Source organism: Oryx dammah, unplaced genomic scaffold (genome assembly GCF_014754425.2).
Source record: "Oryx dammah isolate SB20612 unplaced genomic scaffold, SCBI_Odam_1.1 HiC_scaffold_11, whole genome shotgun sequence".
In the NCBI taxonomy this organism is placed as follows: Eukaryota; Metazoa; Chordata; class Mammalia; order Artiodactyla; family Bovidae; genus Oryx; species Oryx dammah.
In genome coordinates, this window is record NW_024070195.1 from 33,734,787 (window position 1) to 33,755,197 (window position 20,411).

At 40.4% G+C, this 20,411-nt stretch overlaps 1 protein-coding gene across 2 annotated transcripts in view; it reads left to right on the forward strand.

Moving 5' to 3' along the window:
• Positions 1-42: 42 nt before the first annotated feature.
• The window catches only part of XPO5 (exportin 5), a 43,104-nt gene continuing 22,735 nt past the window's right edge, over positions 43-20,411 (forward strand). For both annotated transcript variants that reach the window (XR_005722720.1, XM_040249566.1), the window contains exons 1-15: positions 43-355; positions 1,709-1,830; positions 2,839-2,911; positions 3,969-4,106; positions 4,309-4,491; positions 6,661-6,687; positions 7,221-7,406; positions 8,058-8,134; positions 12,922-13,021; positions 14,129-14,212; positions 14,843-14,968; positions 15,961-16,051; positions 17,554-17,682; positions 19,104-19,222; positions 20,173-20,328. Coding sequence is in view for 1 of the 2 variants with exons in the window: in XM_040249566.1 (XP_040105500.1) it covers positions 251-355; positions 1,709-1,830; positions 2,839-2,911; positions 3,969-4,106; positions 4,309-4,491; positions 6,661-6,687; positions 7,221-7,406; positions 8,058-8,134; positions 12,922-13,021; positions 14,129-14,212; positions 14,843-14,968; positions 15,961-16,051; positions 17,554-17,682; positions 19,104-19,222; positions 20,173-20,328 (1,716 nt within the window). In the remaining variant the exon portion in view is untranslated. The remainder of the gene's footprint in view (positions 356-1,708; positions 1,831-2,838; positions 2,912-3,968; positions 4,107-4,308; positions 4,492-6,660; positions 6,688-7,220; positions 7,407-8,057; positions 8,135-12,921; positions 13,022-14,128; positions 14,213-14,842; positions 14,969-15,960; positions 16,052-17,553; positions 17,683-19,103; positions 19,223-20,172; positions 20,329-20,411) is intronic.

Here is a 20,411-nt window from a genome sequence, read left to right on the forward strand (position 1 = left end):
CCAAGGAGCAACCGTCATAAGGGAGCCGCCACTTCCGCGGGCGCATGCGCACTGGCACGTCGGGCGCGTGCGTAGCGCCGGCTCTTTCCCGGCTGGATCTTCGGCGGCTCACGCTCCTCCTCCTGCTCCTCACTGCCCCGCCTCGGCCCGCCGCGGCCCGGTACCAGCGTGTGGTCCCGCCAACGGAGCCGTCCGTGCCTCGTGCTCCCAGGACTGCGGTGCTGCGCGCTCGTGGTGCGTGGCACTACTCATGGCGATGGATCGAGTGAACACGCTGTGCGAGCAGCTGGTGAAAGCGGTGACGATCATGATGGACCCCAGCTCCACCCAGCGTTACCGGCTGGAAGCCCTCAAGGTATCTGAGTTCTGGCGACCCGGGCCTGCCCCGAGACCCTCCCCCAGCCTCAGCCTTCCCGGCGCAGCCCACGACGCTGGCAGTCTCCCGCCCACGCGGCCCCTGGACCTCGGTCCCAACCCCGGGGGGCCCTCCTCCTTGCAGCTCTCCGCGCCTCTTCCCACTCCCCGCCTTCTTTGCTCGCCGCGCCTACCCTTTTCCCGGGACGCTCTGGTCCCTGCCTCACTGGAGCCGTCTCTTCTCACCGACACTCCCCACTGCCCTCTCCTCCCCCTCTCCCCGCTTCTGTTCACTCTTCTCCGCACCACGATCCCCTCCACAGCTGGCTGAACCCACTTTATTCCCCTAACCCCCGCATTCCTGCATCCCATCTTCCCGTGGAGCACGTGTCCAACCCGTCCCCAACATCGGCCACATTCTTTATAGTCTCCCTCACTAAACGTTTTCCTGCTGACACACTCTCCTGACTCGCCCTAACCGAGCTCCAGCCTCTCTAGTGCCCTTTTACTCACATCCCTACACTTCTCCCTAACCCACTTTTGTGTCTTGGATATTTCTGGCTTAATTCTCAACTCCCCCACCCCCATGTTTTTTACTGTGTGATATTCTTAGACTATTTTGCGCAAAGGTGAACTTCTACCACTTATTTTGCATTTTAGCAAGGGCTTTTTGGTTTCCTGAAAGTAGTTTTCTTGAGTGCCAGATTCTCTACTACTGAGACTGATTCTTGTGTAAATTGGGAAAGCAAATACAAAACAAATGGGGCTGCTAATACGATTTGAGTTTATTCCCCCATCGAACAGTGTATGTGGGCAATGAGAAATGACCACTGGAACAGTACTGTGTGTGTTTTAAGAGATGTAACTTCATGAAGTAGAGTGAGCATCACTTGGAGGAAGTTTTACAATGTATAGATGTATGTCATAGGATTTGGAATCAAATATTTGGGTTCTGTTTGTTGTTTTACTATGAAATAGCATAAGTAGAATGCTATAATGCTCTTGTGTATGCCTATCACCTAAACTCAGCAGTTGTAAAGACTTTTCCACATTTGGTTTATTCCTCCCCCAACCAAAGATTTTTAATCCTAGTAATTGTCGTTTCACCCCTGTGTGCTTCACAGATTTATCTCTAACAGTTTTTTTACTCATATAGGTCACATTGTTTATTTTTTCCAACACTAATTGGCCATTGCATGGGAAATCTGGAACTATCAAAGTGAAAATAATCCTTTATATAATATTTATCTAACTTTTATCACTTAAAACAATAGCTCAGATTGGAGATTTGTTTTTTTTCTAGTCCCACTTTCTCTTGGCTCCTAAGGGAAACACTAACTTTTCTCTTCTTCAGTTTTGTGAGGAGTTTAAAGAAAAGTGCCCTGTCTGTGTTCCCTGTGGTTTGCGGTTGGCTGAGAAAACACAAATTGCCATCGTCAGACATTTTGGCCTTCAGATCCTGGAACACGTTGTCAAGTACGTGAGAGAGCAAATCTTTTTTTCTTATATAACTCTTAAAGATAGTCTTTAGGTGAGTAGAAAAGAGCAATCCCCAGGGAGAAAGGAATGCTTCCTAGAGGTCATCACAGCCTCATGGGAGCTCTCATTCAGAACTTAACCTTTCCCTAGTTTCTTCATCCGTGTAAAGTGCATGGTACATACTAAGTACTCTGCAAATATTAGCTCACATCACTTAGCTAGTATTTATTGAGCTCCTAATATATGCCCACCAACCTCAGAGTCTTTTTAGAATAATGCAGTGTACAGGTAAATACCTGATTAGACACTAGAAAGACACTGCCGTTAATTTCTTTTTCCTTAAGTTTTGAGTGTGCATGGCCGGATTCTAACCAGGATTATATGAGAATAACTAAAAACCTGTTCTAACTTGAGTCTCCTACCCCTACTGTCTATTTGAAGAATCCATCAGCTTTTAAGATTTAGTCACAGTTTTTCTGGAATTGTGCTATTATTACCTTCTAAGCCTAAGATGGCTAGATAGCATCACTGACTCAATGGGCATGAATTTGAGCAAACTCCGGGAGATGAAGGACAGGGAAACCTGGTGTGCTGCAGTCCACAGAGTCGCAAAGAGTCAGACACAACTTAGTGACCGAACAAAGCAAGTCTAGAAAGGGAATTAGTATGATCAGATTCTAGTTTCTGAAAGCCAACTACATTGTTGTAGTTGTCCCAGATATGTATTTGCTTATGGTCTGTCAATAAAACCAAGGGGGAAAGCTCATCTGTGCACAGATCCTACCTGGGTTCTAATTAATGGGTCACTGTATTAAATTCTTTTTGCTTTTAGCATTTTGATTAAATGTGGACTATTTCTGTCCATTTTTTGAAGGATACAAAATCCAGAGTATAATTTGTGAATAAAATCACCAGCGTAATTTTAACATAGGAATCAAAGCTAATCTCTTCTGAAGAGAAGGCTTCTAATGTTGTTCTGTTGACTTTATGCATTTTGGTGTCCAGGTTTCGTTGGAACAACATGTCTCGATTGGAGAAGGTCTATCTGAAGAACAGTGTCATGGAGCTAATCGCAAATGTAAGGAATGGTTGATTGGAAGACTTGCATTTACGAGGTAGTTTTAGACAAAGTGTGACTTTTCCAGTGTAGCATTTGTGTAAAAATTCACTGGTTCTACATAGGTCAAACAACTTTATATAATATTAAATGTTACCTTCAAATTAAAAACAACCACCATCATTGGAAATCACAGTTCATCCCATTTACTTGGTTTAATTAATTCTCTATGTGTTGACTTTTATTTTTAAAATTATGAAGACAAAGTAGAGATAAGTAAACATTTTTAACAAATGAATAAGAGTCTTAGATTAATCAGTTCTAGATTAGATTGCACTTTGCTGTTTGTTTCCTTTTATTTCAAACTGAATTATGTTACTAGCAATAAAAAAAATAGGCTAAGTGAGTTTGTTTTGGGAGTTTGACTATAACTTTATAAACACATTTAGAATCCACAGCCTTTATGTTCTTTTTTACAAAGGACACGAAAAGGGGAATTCATGCCCTTTTCATCCCCAAAGTCTAGTGTCTTTGATAGAAAAAAAAAAAATTCCCTTCAAAATTATTAACTTAGCTAGTTAGGATTTATATTTTGTTAGTTCTGGGGAGATGTGATAGAAATCTTAATCCATTAAACTTGATACCAGACTTGAGAAGAGAGTCCCAATAATGGTCTTCTGTGTCTTCTAAACCTAGAACTGTTAGGAAAATATTCAGTTGCTCCTGAATCTCTCACTTTATTAGCCTTTCAATGTATTCCTTATTTCCATACTCTTCTACTCTGGCCCTCATACAAAATGAAACAATATGAAAGTCTCTTCAGTTTGTAAAGAAGAACAGTGATGTCTTCCTTGCTCTGTGTGACAGCCATTTTATTAGCTGATGCAACCCTCTGTTAAGCTTTAAGAGGGAAGAATGATTAGTGAGAATGCAGGACAGGTGACTCAGACATGGAGAACAGGTTGGTTGGTTTAGTTTGAAAGTAGGCCTGCTCCTAAGTTTTCTACACTCTTATAGCCCAGTTTTTTCCTTTGAATTCAGTCTTGCAAACCTCTTGATGTCACTTATTCTTTTGCAGGGAACTCTGAACATTTTGGAAGAGGAGAACCATATTAAAGATGTTCTGTCTCGAATTGTAGTAGAAATGATCAAGCGGGAGTGGCCACAGCACTGGCCTGACATGCTAGTAGAATTGGACTCTCTTTCCAAACAAGGGGTATGCAGTACAGCTGTATCAGTTCAGAGTTTTGTTTTTGTTTGCTCTTCCTAGTTTTTCTGGTTTGACTGTCCTGTCAGCAGAAAAAAGCCCTTGGTCATATTTATAATGCAAAACATGTTTTCACAATATTGTAAATCAACTATACATACCCCAATTTTTTAAAAAAGCATATTTAACTACCTTCTTTCTATTGGTGTAGGAAACACAGACTGAATTAGTGATGTTCATTCTTTTGCGGCTGGCAGAGGATGTAGTGACCTTTCAGACACTACCCCCTCAAAGACGAAGGGATATCCAGCAAACATTAACCCAGAACATGGAAAGAATCTTCAGTTTTCTCCTTAACACACTTCAAGAAAATGTAAACAAGTACCAACAAGTGGTAAGGGATACTGATTATACCCCCCACCTTTCGTCAAGTTCTGTTTTCTGATACGAGTGGGTTTGTGTGTGTTTTGAAGTTAATCCTGCGGCAAGGAACTAGGGTGTTCAGGTCAGTAAAAGAAAAGGCTATTTTATAAGCAGAACAGAAAGATGACAGGAAAAACTGGAATTAATTTTCTAGGAGGTTCAATTCAGTGAGTTCTGAACATGCTAGAAAAAATAATTCCCTTTTTAGTAAGAAAATTCCTGAGATAGTGTAAAAATGAAGCTAATTTTTAAAAAATTTAGTACAGTGGTTCTCAGTGGGAGGGCAATTTTGCCTTCCAGGTTGTCACACCTAAGGGCTGCTACTGACGTCTAGTGAGTAGAGGCCAGGCATGCTGCTGAACATCCTGTAGTGCCCAGAAAAGTTTTCCACAATAAAGAATTATCTGACCCAAAATGTCAATAGGATTGAGGTTTCAGAACCCTAATCTAGACTCGTCATACATGTTTATTTCACACAAATAGCATTCATTAAGGTTCATTATTTTTTCTGCCCTCAGTGGCTTCCTTAAGTTTATTTTTAGAGCTCTAGAATACTAACACAAATGATAAGACAAAGTATTGTTAGCTGTCAGGGTAGGGAGACACAATGAGTATCTAATATTATGCTGTATACTTTTTCATGCTTTACACGTTATTTTAATCCTCAAAACAACCCTGAGTCAAAAACTATTGTCTCCATATTATGGCTGAAGAAACCAATTTTCAGAGAGTATTTATTGAAGATCCCCTGATTAATGATTGTGAGGAATTCAAGCCCCATCCTTTTTACTAGAATGAACTCTTTCCCCCAAAATACCTCCCCAGGATTTTTCAAAAGAAAATATTTAAAGTATTTTAATTGAAAAAACCTATGTGTATTGAGGGTGAAAGAGGTATTTTTATTTTCCCCTAGGAGATTTAATCCCTAAGAGAAATGAACAAATTATGAATGCTTTGATACCCTAGACATCTAGCCAATATGCTAGAGCAGGGTGACACAAGTTAGAAAAACATCCACTGATGTTTTTCTTTAGCCTCAGTTTCTGTTTTCTCCATCTGTTAAACCAGGCTCCCAGGACCAGAGCATACCAAGGGACATTTCTTGTACCTGCAACTTCTTAGTTTGCTCGTAGTTCCTTCTCTGCTTCCATCCTTTTCCCTTCTCTGGGCAGTAGGCTGAATGGTAAACTAGGATGGGATGTGTAGGCTCCCCGTCTAGCCCCTGGCTCCTGCACTCGTTCCAGGGGCAGAAGAATAGGATCTGAATGGGAATGCAGGCTTGTTGGAGTAGAGGGTCAAGGCTGGACTGGGCTGTTGTTGCCTGGATCCCTTTTCCTTCTTGGGCAGCATCAGTAGATACTGGTGGAAGGGTTCTACTCATCTCTGTCCCGTTAACACCCCTCCTTGATCACCGCTGGTGAAGGCTTAATACTTGTTCTTTGTTAGAAAAAATACCTTTTGAAAGTTGAAAAAAAAAATTAACAAAACAAATCTTTTATGATGCTAATGGTGGTAAGTTTTCAAGTACTTCAGGAGTTGCTACTCCTGCTTATAAAATTATAAATTGTTTAATTTACTGAACAGACATTATTTTGGTGTGTTTAGCATTTAATATTCTTTGTGCATGTGGTTTTCCTACAGTTATGTCCATATATACATGGTCATAAATTGTATTCATTTTAATTTTGCTTCTTGTTTTTTCCACTAACATTACATCATTTCAGTATACCTTTGCCAGTTATAATTTGTCTCTATTTTAATATGGAAAAATTGCTAATACCTAAATTTTAACTGTTTCTTTTCATCAATAGCAGTGTTGAGCCTGCTTCCATTGTTCATTTGTTAGTTTTATTTCTTTGTAAACTGCGCTTTGAAACTGTCTTTTTGGATCTTAATGTTCTAATAAATTTGTGTAAGCTCTTTAAATATTAACCTTCTGTTGTATTACTAAAACTAAAATAGCCTGTCCTCCTCTGGAGAATATCAGTTAATGTGTTCTTAGTAAAGTTGTCTTCTGTTCCAAAATTAAAAGTTAAGTCTATTTGACAATCTTTGAGGGCCTAGATTATGGGGGTGGAAGGTTATTACACAGCCTTTTGTTCATTAAAAACATTCGATCCTTATACTTCTTTTCTTTCAGAAGACAGATAATTCTCAGGAGTCAAAGGTAAGAGCTCTCTGTGGAGCTGGAAGGAGGCTTTTTTTGAGACTTTTGGGTACGGGGATGCATACACCTGGTGGAGGGTGACCTCAGCCTTGTTTCATTTTGTTTGTTTTTGGCCATGCTGTGCTGCTTGTAGGAGCTTCAGTTCCCCTACCAGGGATCACGCCCATGCCCTCAGCATTGAACCCACAGAGTTTTAACCACTGGACCACCAAGGAATTCCCTCAGCCTTGGTTTATTTGATCACTGAGCTATGGTGAAAGGGAGTTAAAATTATAACATCTGAGATTTCTTGAAGGACGTAAAATGACCACACATGCCAATGTGGTCGTATTAACGGACATGAGGCGCCGTTGTTGAGAAATGATTGTGTATCAGAAAAAACCTTTGAGTTGCCTATCAATAACTTGCATGAGCAATTTCTTTTCCATTGTTTTCTTTTTAGAATTAGAAAACAAAAGGAGGTCGGGTATAACCACAGCTTTCTTACCTGTTAGTGAGGACTTAACGGTTAAAAGTTATTTCTTTTCATGCAGGCCCAAGCAAACTGTCGAGTAGGAGTCGCGGCACTGAACACTCTGGCAGGCTACATTGACTGGGTGCCCATGAGTCACATTACTGCTGAGAACTGCAAACTCCTGGAGGTGCTGTGCCTGCTCCTGAACGAACAGGAACTTCAGCTGGGAGCAGCTGAGTGTCTTCTCATCGCGGTCAGCAGGAAAGTAAGTTACCACTTCAGGCTGACTTGGATCCGCAGCCTCTGAGGGATGCCTGTGTGTGTTCCATTCTGTGTTGTGGTGAGAGACATTTAAAGGTTTAGGTGTTCTGTTTTGTTTTGTTTGTTTTACTTGACTCCAACCTTTTGGACAACAGTTTGCTGGTATTCCAGGAATCCACTGGCAAGATATACAGAGATGTATAGGGCTAGGTGGGTCTTGAAACATTTGTGGATTTTGGTGCTTCACATTTAAAAAACTATATAAATGTCATGTTAAAACTCACATAGTATTATGTCAAAGAATTGTAGAAGGTGACTGAACTGACTTTGTAGCTGATTTGGCTAACAGATGAGATCATGACTTTTCTCCATGAAGAATGTTTTTAGATGTAATTTGCTTTCATATCATCATTATTACCCAGTGTATTTAATTTTTATTCATTTATTTAATTGGAGTACCAACACATTTTAAAATATGTCTTATCCAGATTTCAATTTAAAGAGTTGACCTTTTTCCAGTGTTCAGTTAGCCCCAGGGCTATGTGAAAATTAGGAAGTCAGTATATTTGATTATAGAGGCGTAGAAGTTGTTAGTACTTAGAAGTCTTTAGTAACATAGTTTGTATTACCTGTGTTTCCCTAAAATTGGGTCTAGGGCAAGTTGGAAGACCGGAAGCCCTTGATGGTCTTATTTGGAGATGTTGCCATGCATTATATACTCTCCGCTGCACAGTGAGTGTCTACTTTTCTATGTGATTTCTAATTTCTTTGTCATTTTTGTATCTTATTTGGATATATCCAAAGTTCCTATCTGACTGTTGGCAGTCAGTTAACTGTTTTTTTGGTTTTTGTTTTAAGTTTGAGCTTTATTCTAAGGACAGTGTGAAGCTCTTATGGTTCATTTTGCTGTGGGTGTGTGTGTGTGTGTGTGTGTCTGTGTCTCTGTGTGTGTGTGTGTGTGTGTGTGTGTGTTGGGTTTGCTGCATCTGCACTGCAGCGTGCAGGCTTCTCTGGCTGCAATGTATGTGGGCTCTCTAGTCGAGGTACGCGGGCTTAGTTGCATGTGGGATCTTAGTTCCCCAACCAGGAAAGGAATCTGTGTCCCCTGCATTGGAAGGCAGATTCTTAATCACGGGACCACCAGGAATTCCCTGTATTTTTAGAAGAAAAATCAGGCACTCTTAAAGGGACCGTTTTGCCTTTTTGAAGACTTTCTGCTGGAAGTAAGTTGTGGCTGTTGATTTAGCACCCACTCACATTCCACCAACCTGTAAACACATTCTAGGTCCTGAAATGGTGGCTTGTGCTTATTTTCTTCTAATTCCTCTGGAAAATATTAAAGCATTTCCTGATATGTGTTTCTTACCCAGGAGTCAGATAGAACTGTGTATTATAAGTAGTTGAAAGTGTCACAACACCCACTTTGCTTCCATACTCTTCACTTTTGGTGCCAAGGACAAATGAAAAGATGTGAGACACATATATATTACTTGAACTATCTCACTGTCCATTCTAACACAGATTTTCTGATGGCTTTCTTTCCTATGGATACCACAGGTCTGTTTTTCAGGAGGCTTGTTAATTAAATGAATAATGTGTCTTTTGGGTAGCCACTTTAGTTACTGTTTCCAAGTCCCATTTCTTAGTTCCCTAAAGATTATGACATTCCCACTGAGGTATCCCATCTCCATTAGTGCCACTGGCATTGGTTAGTAAAGCTGTAATTCGGACCAGGCGGTCAGACTTGAGAGCCAGCACCAGAAACTATGGTGCCACACTGCCTTTCAGCATCACTAGCACCTACCTTGGATAAGGCGATGGCACCCCACTCCAGTGCTTTTGCCTGGAAAATCCCATGGACGGAGGAGCCTGGTAGACTTCAGTCCATGGGGTCGCTGAGGGTGAGACACGACTGAGCAACTTCACTTTCACTTTCATGCATTGGAGAAGGAAATGGCAACCCACTCCAGCGTTCTTGCCTGGAGAATCCCAGGGATGGGGGAGCCTGGTGGACTGCCGTCTATGGGGTCGCACAGAGTTGGACACGACTGGAGTGACTTAGCAGCAGTAGCAGCAGCACCTGCCTAGGTCTTTCTTAGCCTGAGGCCCACGCTTTTTCCGTTATAGTGTACTGCCTCCATGGCTGCTGTCCACATCAGTCCTGATTAATTCTTGTTAGTGTGAATTGTGCTACATCATTTTAGGTCAGGTTTTGCCACTAAATAAAAACTCTCTTTTTAATTTAAAGAGATATTTGCACTCTAAAATAGCACCTAAGTGATTATTCATCTGAACTAAATGACTTGGAGAAATGATACACCAAGTTAATGTTTTTAATACAGTCTTTTAAAAAAAGATTTTATGTTTTTTGAGCAGTTTAAGGTTCACAGAAAAATTCAGGGGAAGGTACAGAGATTTCCCATATGCTCCCTGCCCCTACACATGCATAGCCTCTCCATTATAGACCTCCCCCCACAGCAGTGATAGATTTGTTAGAGTTGATGAACTTCAGTTCAGTTCAGTCTTTCGGTCGTGTCTGACTCTTTGCGACCCCGTGGACTGCAGCACACCAGGCTTCCCTGTCCATCACCAACTCCTGGAGCTTGCTCAAACTCATGTCCATTGAGTCATGATGCCATCCAACTATCTCACCCTCTGTCTTCCCTTTCTCCTCCTGCCCTCAATCTTTACTAGCAGCAGGGTCTTTTCAAATCAGTCATTTCTTTGCATCAGGTGGCCAGAGTATTGGAGTTTCAGCTTCAACATCAGTCCTTCTAATGAATATTCAGGACTGGTTTCCTTTAGGATTGACTGGTTGGATCTCCTTGCAGTCCAGGAGACTCTCAAGAGTCTTCTCCAACAGCACAGTTCGAAAGCATTCTTTGGTGCTCAGCTTATACATGACTACTAGAAAAACCATAGCTTGAACTACATAGACCTTTGTCAGCAAAGTAGTGTCTCTGCTTTTTAATATGCTGTCTAGGTTTGTCAGAGCTTTTCTTCTGAGGAGCAAGCGTCTTTTAATTTCATGGCTGCAGTCACCATCTGCAGTGAGCCCAAGCAAGTAAAGTCTCTCACTGTTTCCATTGTTTCCCCATCTATTTACCATGAATGATGGGACTGGATGCCATGATCTTCATTTTCTGAATGTTGAGTTTTAAGCTAGCTTTTTCACTCTCCTCTTTCACCTTCATCAAGAGGCTCTTTAGTTCCTCTTTGCTTTCTGCCAGAAGGATGGTGTCATCTGCATTTCTGAGGTTATTGATATTTTTCCCGTCAGTCTTGACTCCAGCTTGTGCTTCATCCAGCCCAACATTTCACTTGATGTACTCTGCATATAAGCAGGGTGACAACATACAGCCTTGATGTACTCCTTTCCCAGTTTGGAACCAGTCTGTTTGTTCCGTGTCCGGTTCTAACTGTTGCTTCTTGACCTACATACAGGTTTATCAGGAGGCAGGTAAGGTGGTCTGGTATTCCCATCTCTTTCAGAATTTTCTAGTTTGTTGTGATCCACACAAAGTCTCTGGCATAGTCAATAAAGCAGAAGTAGATGTTTTCTGGAACTCTCTTATTTTTTCTGTGATCTGACGGATGTTACAACAGATGAGGAACTTACAATGACACACAATGTGTTATACATTATGTTACACATATTATGTTCTACCTTTTATGGGTACATGCTGTAGGTTTCAGCTTTATCATTATAGTATCCTACAGAGTTTCTTCACTGCCCTTAAAATCTTCTGTGCTCTGCCTGTTCTTTCCTCTCCCACCCAGATCCCTGGCAACCACTGATCTTTTTACTTTCTCCATAATTTTGCCTTTTCTAGGATGTTGTTTTGTTGTTGTTCAGGCGCTGAGTCGTATCCGACTCTTTGTGACCCCATGGGTTGCAGCACACCAGGCTTCCCTGTCCTTCACCAACTCCTAGATCTTGCTCAAACTCATATCCACCGAGTTGGTGATGCCATCCAATCATCTCACCCTCTGTCATCCCCTTTTCCTCCTGCCTTCAGTCTTTCCCAGCATCAGGGTCTTTTCTAATGAGTCGGCTCTTTGCATCAGGTGGCCAAAGTGTTGGAGTTTCAGCATCAGGCCGTCCAGTGAATATTTGGGGTTGATTTCCTTTAGGATTGACTAATTTGATCTCCTTGCAGTCCAAGAGACTGTCAGAAGTCTTGTGTGTTGCCTTTTCAAGTTGTTTTTTTCACTCAGGAACATGTATTTAGAGTTCCTCCATGTCTTTGATGACTTGTCAGCTTATTCCTTTTTACCACTGAATAATATTCTATTGTGTGGATGTACCAAAGTTTATCTATTCTCCTAATAAAGAGCATCTTGGTTGCTTCCAAGTTTTTGCAGTTATGAATAAGGCTTCTGTGAATATCTATATGTAGATTTTTGTATAGAGATGTTTTCAGCTCCTTCGGGTAGTTACCAAGGAGTGTGATTGCTGAATCATATGGTAAGAGTATGTTTAGTTTTATAAGAAACTGTCAAACTGTCTTCCAAAGTGGCTGAACTATTGTGCATTCCCACCAGCAATGAATGAGAGTTCCTGTTGCTCTTTATCTTCCCCAGAATTTGGTGTTCTCAGAGTTACAAATTTGGGCCATTCTGATAGGTGTGTAGTGCTATCTCATTTTTGTATTTGCAATTCCCTGATAGCAATTTGATGAGGAGCTTCTTTTCATATGTTTATTTCCAATCTGAGTATCTTCTTTGATCAGGTATCTATTGGCCCATTTTTTTAATCAGTTTTTTTATTGGTTTTTAAGAGTTCTTGTGTATATTGTATAATAGTCTTTATCAAATGTGTCTTTTGTAAATATTTTTGCCCAGCCTATCACTTACCTTTTCATTCTGTCTCTGTAATCACTATTTATTATTTATTTATTCTGGGCTGTACTTGGACCTCCATCACTGTGTGTGGGCTTTCTCTAGTTGTGGCAAGCCGGGGCTGCTCTTCACTGCAATGCACAGGCTTCTCATTGCAGTGGTTTCTCTTGTGGTGTTGTAGCATATGGGATCTTCCCAGACCAGGGATTGGACCTTTATCCCCTGCATTGGCAGGTGGATTCCCATCTACTGTAGCACCAGGGAAGTCCCTCATTCTCTCGATTATAGTCCTTTTGATTCTGTCCGTGGTCTAAGGAATCACTACATGCTTCCCTAGGGGTCCAAGTCCTTCCTGGGTGTCACTGTCTTCTCATATGCATTGTTTTGCGGAGTCATGCTTAGAGTTTACATTACTATTCCAAAATACCCCAGTACCATATAATACCCCAAATTAGGGTGCCTCTTAAAGGATGAGATTGCATTGAACCCTCTTCCTCATCAATCTTTCAGTGTTTGGTTGGCGGTCTGAGGGTTGATTTTTTTTTTTTTTTTCTTTTCAACAGTAACAATCACCTTAAATTTGAATATTGGAGCACAGACCACATACAGTCCATTCCAGGGGAATATCTGTGGTGCTCTTGAAGTGCTGTTAACCTCACTGTTTTCTCCTCTCACAGGACCGCTGACGGAGGAGGCTTGGTCGAAAAACACTATGTCTTCCTGAAGAGACTCTGTCAGGTGCTGCGTGCCCTGGGCAATCAGCTGTGTGCATTGTTGGTGAGCACTTGCTGGAGTTTCAGGGCCATCTGAGGAGAGGATTTAGAAAGTTGTATTTGTGTAAGGGGTAACACGTGCCCTTGACTTTAGCCTGAGGGAACATTACCCTACAGATTATTTCTTATAATTCTGTAGGTTAAATTATTTTAATTGAATTTGAATGCTATAGATTTATTTAATGTCAGTTATTAATATCTATAGTAAATGTTCATGTCTGTTATTCCATAAAATCAGTGTTGCTTCTCTTCATTTTGGTACTTGTAAAACTTCAGTCTACCTGTTGCCTTACCCTATAAAGTCCTGTTAGATCATGAAACATGGATTCAAATAAAGAACCCTTTTCCCAAATTAAAGGATATATTATTGAATCATTTAAAAAAATCTTTAGTCTGATTGACTTGAAAATAACTCTCTTACACGTTAAAAGATCGAATGTTGGTACAAACTTTTATACCTGATATCAGTGCCTATTTTGGTGGCTTGAATGGCTTGAGGGGATAGAACTTCAGGTATAAGATGTGTACCATCGAGGGATTATTTAATAGGTTGAGTCACAGAAATGTGACTAGACCAGGTCTGAAGAAATAGGTGATTTCTGAAATGAATATTCTTTTTTAAAAAAAATTTTTTTATTCATTTACTTGTGGCTGTGCTGGGTCTTCATTGCTGTGCCAGGGTCTTTCTAGTTGTGGTGCATGGGGCTATTCTTCATTGTGGTGGTTTCTCTTGTTACAGAGCACAGGCTCTAGGCCAGTGGGCTCAGTAGTTGTGGTGCACGGGTTAGATGCCCTGAGGCATGTAGAATCTTCTTGGACCAGGGATCGAACTTGTGTCCCCTGCACTGGCAGGTGGATTCTGAACCACCAGAAAGTCCATGAAGGCTCTTTTGTTTTACTGTTTGATCACAGAATAGATTTTAATGATGATTGAGGTAAAGCAGCTTTTCTGGGTTTTTGCCCTTGAAATGATCTCTTCCTTAGGCCACAAGGAAGTATAATAAAGTCCTTTCAAAACTGAAAGTTTTGAGGATATAAGTTGTCTTAACTCCACTCTCCACCTTGACCTCCCCATCAGCATTATTAATATAACGGCCTTTTTGTCCTACAGGGTGTGGATTCTGATGTAGAAATACCAGCAAACTTTGGAAAATACCTGGAATCTTTTCTTGCTTTCACAACTCATCCAAGTCAGGTAAACTTCATGGCAATAACTAATCAAAATTTTGGTTAGTAAATTAAAATCAAGTGCTATCACCTGAAATAATTAGCAGCTCACATATAAAATGTGATTCTTAAGATCCTGGGGAATTACTCTAGTGGGATTTAATTAAGAGAATTGCTGCATCTTCTTCCCAAGTTAGCTTTTGCAGTCTAGATCAGCAATTACCCCCTCAGGTAATACCATTCTAATAATGCTCAATCAGATGTGAAGTGTTTCTTGGGTAATTTGCTACTAAACATACTTTAAATTAAAAAGTCCGATTAATTGTGTTATTATAAAACTAATTTCATCCAATCCAAGATTTTCCTTGTAGTATCATCCTGAGATGTCTGTATGCTTTCTTGCATGAAAGAAAAAGTGGTGTAGAGTTCAGCTCATTCTCTGGGTATTGCACGTGACCCACAGTCTGTCTGTCTTTTACCGTATGGTACGTAGTGACCAGTCATTGCTGATGTACTCCAGTATGGGCAGTTTCAGTCAAAGTATTACAGAGCTTTATTTCCATGGAAAAATATAGTGGATAATTGCTGAGCTAAGTAATAGTCTTGGTTATATAAAACTTAAATCCTTAAACCTAGTGTTTTTCTTTTTTGCCTTTAGTTTTTGCGCTCTTCAACTCAGATGACTTGGGGAGCCCTCTTTCGACATGAGATCCTATCCCGAGACCCTTTACTATTAGCAATAATACCAAAATACCTGCGTGCTTCTATGACTAACTTGGTCAAGGTATGCAGTGGGACCCTAAAGTGGAATGTAGGTGAATACACATCCTAATACTTAGCTGGCACCATTGACAGCCCTGTGTTAGTCACTGAGATCCTTTCCTTAGGCATATTAGTCTTTGATTCCTTAAAAAAGAAAACTCGTTACTGTGTCTACTCATCCCTGTGTCTACTCTTTGGTATTTGCGAGCATTTATGCGCCAAGTGTTGAGCCAAGTGCTGGAAAAAGAAGTGATAGGATGAGAGCAGCGACTGTGACTGTAAAATGTGATCACTGCTTTTCAGAAGCTAAAAGCAGGACGGAGGGTGGAGTCAGGGGGATGCCGAAAGGAACTTAATATCTGGCTTTCTGAAGGCCAAATGAGAGTCAGGAACATGGATGAGAACAAAGGGAGGGCGGAAGCAGACTGCCCACTGCCTCAGTCGAGAGTTGCTTATGAACACTCAGAGGTCTCCTCGAGGCTCTTGGCGACTGACAGCTACTTATTCTTGATTTATAACATCAGAGGATGGGACCTATTCAAGGATTCTCTTATTTCCTCAGGGGTTCAGGTAGCACACTGTCTTCTAGATCTCTGCCATTGTGGTCTTTGGTACTTTTTGAATGAAACACAAAGTCCCATGCTTATTCCCAGGGTTCAACATTTAAGAAGACAAATAGTCTCAATTCTACTTATTGTTTGCTGTATTAACACTTTATTTTGAGACATTTTTATACTCAAAGACCTTAAACTGATTTTAGAATTTAATTTTCCATAAGAAACTTGAAAGAGAGTATCAAATAAAAGTGTTCTCTTTTTGCAACTCCCAGGACTGTTCCAACTGAGAACAAATTGTGGACTTGGTGTAGACCAGAAGCAGTTATTTATTGTAAAAGCCTTAACTCATGTAAACCCTTAGCTCTTCTCAAATAAAAGGTCTCTGAGCTCCTAAAATTGAAAACTCTTTCAGTGGGTTCATTTTCATTCCCTCCCCCAATTATCTTTCTGTTTCCAGATGGGCTTTCCTTCTAAAACTGACAGCCCTAGCTGTGAATACTCTCGATTTGATTTTGATAGCGATGAGGACTTCAATGCTTTCTTCAACTGTGAGTGAACTGTCCTGAAATTTTCCCCAGCAGTCTCAGCATGGCATCTAGTGTTGAGTCATGGTGCATGGGCTGGGGTTCTATATTATAGAGCCCCAAGTCTGGATGTTGTCATTGTTCTTTAGTCACCAGGTCACGTGTCTGACTCTTTTGCGACCACGTGGACTGTAGCCCACCAGGCTTCCCTGTCCATGGGATTTCCCAGGCAAGAATACTGTAGTGGGTTGCCATTTCCTTCTGCATGGGATCTTCCCAACCCAGGGATTAAACCCATGTCTCCTGCTTGGCAGGTGGATTCTTTACCGCTTAACCACCTGGGAAGTCCCCCCTCCCCAAGTGTGGGAAGCAGTCTGTTTAATCTCCAGTTACACATTGCAGAGGGCGCTGGGGTTGCACTCATTCCAGGCTTGGTGTTCTCTTAAAACCCACACATGCACACACGCACATGCACACTTTCTTTGGACGTTAATGTTTAGCGGTGGCAACCATATGTAAGGCACTTTGATTTCTTAAATATGTTAGAATTAAGTACCATGTTACTTTGTAGGTCTTTTTTTCTAAAAGAGAGAAGGGAAGCTCGCAATTCCTAATTCTGTTCTAGGTTTTCTATAGCTTGGTTCTACACTTCCTCTCCCCATCTTTTTTCAGTAACAACTTTTCTGAGATAATTCATTCATCATACAGTTCACCCGTTTATAGTATACAATGCAGTAGAGGTTTTTTTGTGTATTTTCAGAGTTTTACAACCACAGTCCATGCTAAGACATTTTTTGATCTCACGAAACCCCATAACCATTAGCAGTCATCTCCCAACCCTCATATCCTTCTGGAAAACCACCCATTTACTTTTCTTTATTTAACCTATTCTGAACATCTGATACAAATGGAATCATAACTGCTGTCTTTCTCTTAATGTAATATTTTAACAATCTATGTTGTAATGTTTATCAGTACTTTGATCATGTAATGTTTATCGTTTCTTTTATTGCCAATAATATTTCATTATATATACCACATTTTATTGATCTGTTGATAGATTGATAGATACTTGAGTTGTTTTCACTTCTTGGCTTTAAGAATCATGTTGTCACATTTGTGTACAAGTTTTTAAGTTAATGTATATTTTTGTTTTTCTAGGGTATATGCCTAGGAAGGGAATTACTAGATCATATGGTAATTCCATGTTTAATGTTTTGAGGAATTGCCAGACCATTTTCTTTAGCAGCCATACCATTTTACATCTGTACCAACTTGATCTTTTAATTCCAACAGAAAGGGGAATTTCTGTTTGGTTTGCCTCTTAGAGAATTTAGCTGGTGTGACAGCTTCTCAGAATTTATTTTGGAAAATTTCTAGATTTGTTAACAAAGCTTTAGTGAACATTTGTTAGATTCTTCCTTCAAAACAGAATCTTTTTGATTATTTTTCTCTTCTGGTGGATAAATGAATAAACTAAGTATCTACGATACGCTGATCCTTGCTTCATGTCTTTCTCTTGGCAGCCTCTCGGGCCCAACAAGGAGAGGTAATAAGGTTAGCATGTCGTTTGGATCCCAAGACTAGCTTCCAGATGGCTGGGGAGTGGCTGAAGTATCAGCTCTCAACTTCTATTGACCCTGGCTCCATGAACTGTAAGACTTTTTTTTGTTTTTTCCCCCCAAACATTAGTGAAGTATTTTATCAAAACTGCATAGAAATAAACCTCTGAGCCCCATCCATATCAATACATTATGATAGTAGTGTTCAGAAATAGCTTTGCTCACTGCCCACTTCCATCCTAGAGAGTGAGCTTTTTCATTGGAAAACACAGGCAGAGAAGACAGATGTAATGCCAGATTTTAATTCTGTTTTAATTAGGGCAAAACCATGACCCTATCAGTTTGGCCTGCATTTTTCTTTTCTAACAGAGTCAGCCAGTTGTTTATTGTTTATTTTACTACTTCAGGCACCGTCTTAACAACATGTCTCAACCTAACTTTTTAAAGCTTTTCAACCAAGTTCTTGCATAGCATTTCTCTTAAACTGGATACGAATGGCTTGTTACATTCAGCAGGAGCAGTGCAGGGGTTTCCTATATTGCTCAACTCTCCTCCAAGTCTTTAGGAAATGTTACCTTATGTAAAAACAAAATAAGCCCCCTCTACCCAAAAGCATAGGCCAGATAACTTTTCTGTATCTTCTATCTGTCATCTTATGAATGCATGCGGCGGGTGAGAGGATTTTTTTTTTTCCCTAGGATTTTTATTTATTTATTTATTTATTTTTAATTTAAGGGAAGGGTTAAAGTCACTGCTTTGGAAAAGCTCCATACTGTGATCAGTTAGCAAGTACACTAGTTACTTGACATTCATGGGACATTCAGTTTTGTGTATTCACAATTTATTCTGAAGGTCCCTGGTATCTATTAGTAGCTTCAGTATTCATGGAGGCCTGAATAGGTTGTGTACCAAGATGAAGCTAGTAAACGTGAGCACTACACAGTAGCAAGAAAAGTAATTTGCGATTCCTTTGGCCTGTGCCTTGCTGTTTGAGCGGTGTGCTTCAATGATACTTGTGAGTTTGGAGGGTAGCACCATTATCTGCACACAGCCCTTGTAGTTGTCATGAGACTGCTGGATGTGAAGCAGAGTTTTGTATCTTTATTATCAGTTCCCTGTTGGAGGGATTCTTTATGATCTTAGATATCTTTATTTAGATTCCCATGGACAGGTTATAAAGGGGAAGGAAGGAGAAATTAATATTTCTCAATTGTCTAATTGGCCAGGCACTGGTTTTGATCATTATGTGTATATTCTCATTCAGTAGTCAAACTGGTTTTGCAGACAAGGCTCACAGACTTAAATCCAGATAGCTCATTTTTAGAGGTGGAGGCAGGATAAGGACCCCTTTCTGCTTTTCATCGTTTTCTCTTCCCTGGCTGAGCTGGGTTAGATTATCCTGTTCCTTCAACTGTGAAATTACCTAGTGGTTTCTGAGGCCCCACTGGCTCAATGTCTTCTGTGATCCTATAGTGCTTGTGTGTGTGTGTCTTTAAAATCCTGTTCTCCCACAGCTGGAACTGGAGAAAGCAGCCTCTGCTCCATATTCTCACCATCATTTGTGCAGTGGGAAGCCATGACCTTTTTTTTGGAAAGTGTGATCAACCAGATGTTTCGAACGCTAGACAAAGAAGTAAGTGCTTGTTTCCCATGCTGGTTGCGTAAAATTTTGATCTTTTTAAAGCTGGTAGGGAGATAGGGAAATATGTGAAAGTGCATCTCACAGAAGAGGAAACTGAGATTTAGAGGTGAATAACATATTCAAGGTCAAATAGTTAATAAATAGCAGAGTTGGGACCCAGGTGGGTCTCTCTGACTCTTAAGCCCTGCAGGGTTTAGTATTCATTTTTACGTAATAAGATGAGCCTGATAGTACAGTGAACCACAAGCAGGATAACAATTACAGGGAGGACAATGATAGACACCTTGAATCGGAAAATCTGGAGAGATAATTACCATTAAGATTTATGGTAGTTACCTTTTCAGTTTATGGCAGATCGGCCAGAATATTCATGATGGCTGATCTGCGTCCCTCTTTGCTAAGTAATCTGATTAAGTAGATCCTGCTTTTCTATACTTCATGTCACCTATCACCCATATCTTATAATGTTAAAGGTAATTATGTAATTATCTGGATAACAGCATATACTGTATTAACTATGTTAATTAGATTAAAATAATTGGATCACTTGTTTGAGGGGTAATCATCTTAGTGCATTCTAGGTTAGTTGTCGAAAAAATCTGAGTCCCTTGATGATAAGTGAGATTTACTGCTTTTTCACATAAGTGGCATGTTAACAAATCGGATGTTAGGATCATTGACTTCACCTGCTTTCACATCACTTCAGTTAGAAATGACGGCATTCTGAGTTTGTTCAGTTTCCAGTAGTAGGTGGCGCTGCAGCCCTAATAATGGCGGCATCACTTATGAAAATTTTAATAACGTGGTGTAACGCTTAGAGTGTTTTAAGGGTTAAGAAGCAGTATATAAAACCATATTGGGCGGCCATAATTATAGAGTGTGAAGGAAATTTAACAGAAGCAGTTTCAGTTCTTGCAACCTCCTCTAATGTCTGCATCCAGGAAATTCCTGTTACTGATGGAGTAGAGCTATTGCAGATGGCTCTGAACTTTGACACCAAGGACCCCCTCATCCTGTCCTGCGTCCTCACTAACGTCTCGGCACTGTTTCCATTTGTCACCTACAGACCAGAGTTCCTGCCCCAGGTCTTCTCTAAGGTAAACTCCCCCTCCTTTGTAAACTTTATTTTGGCATTTCTAAGCTAATTATTTTTTGTAACTGTATAAATATATGAGATAAG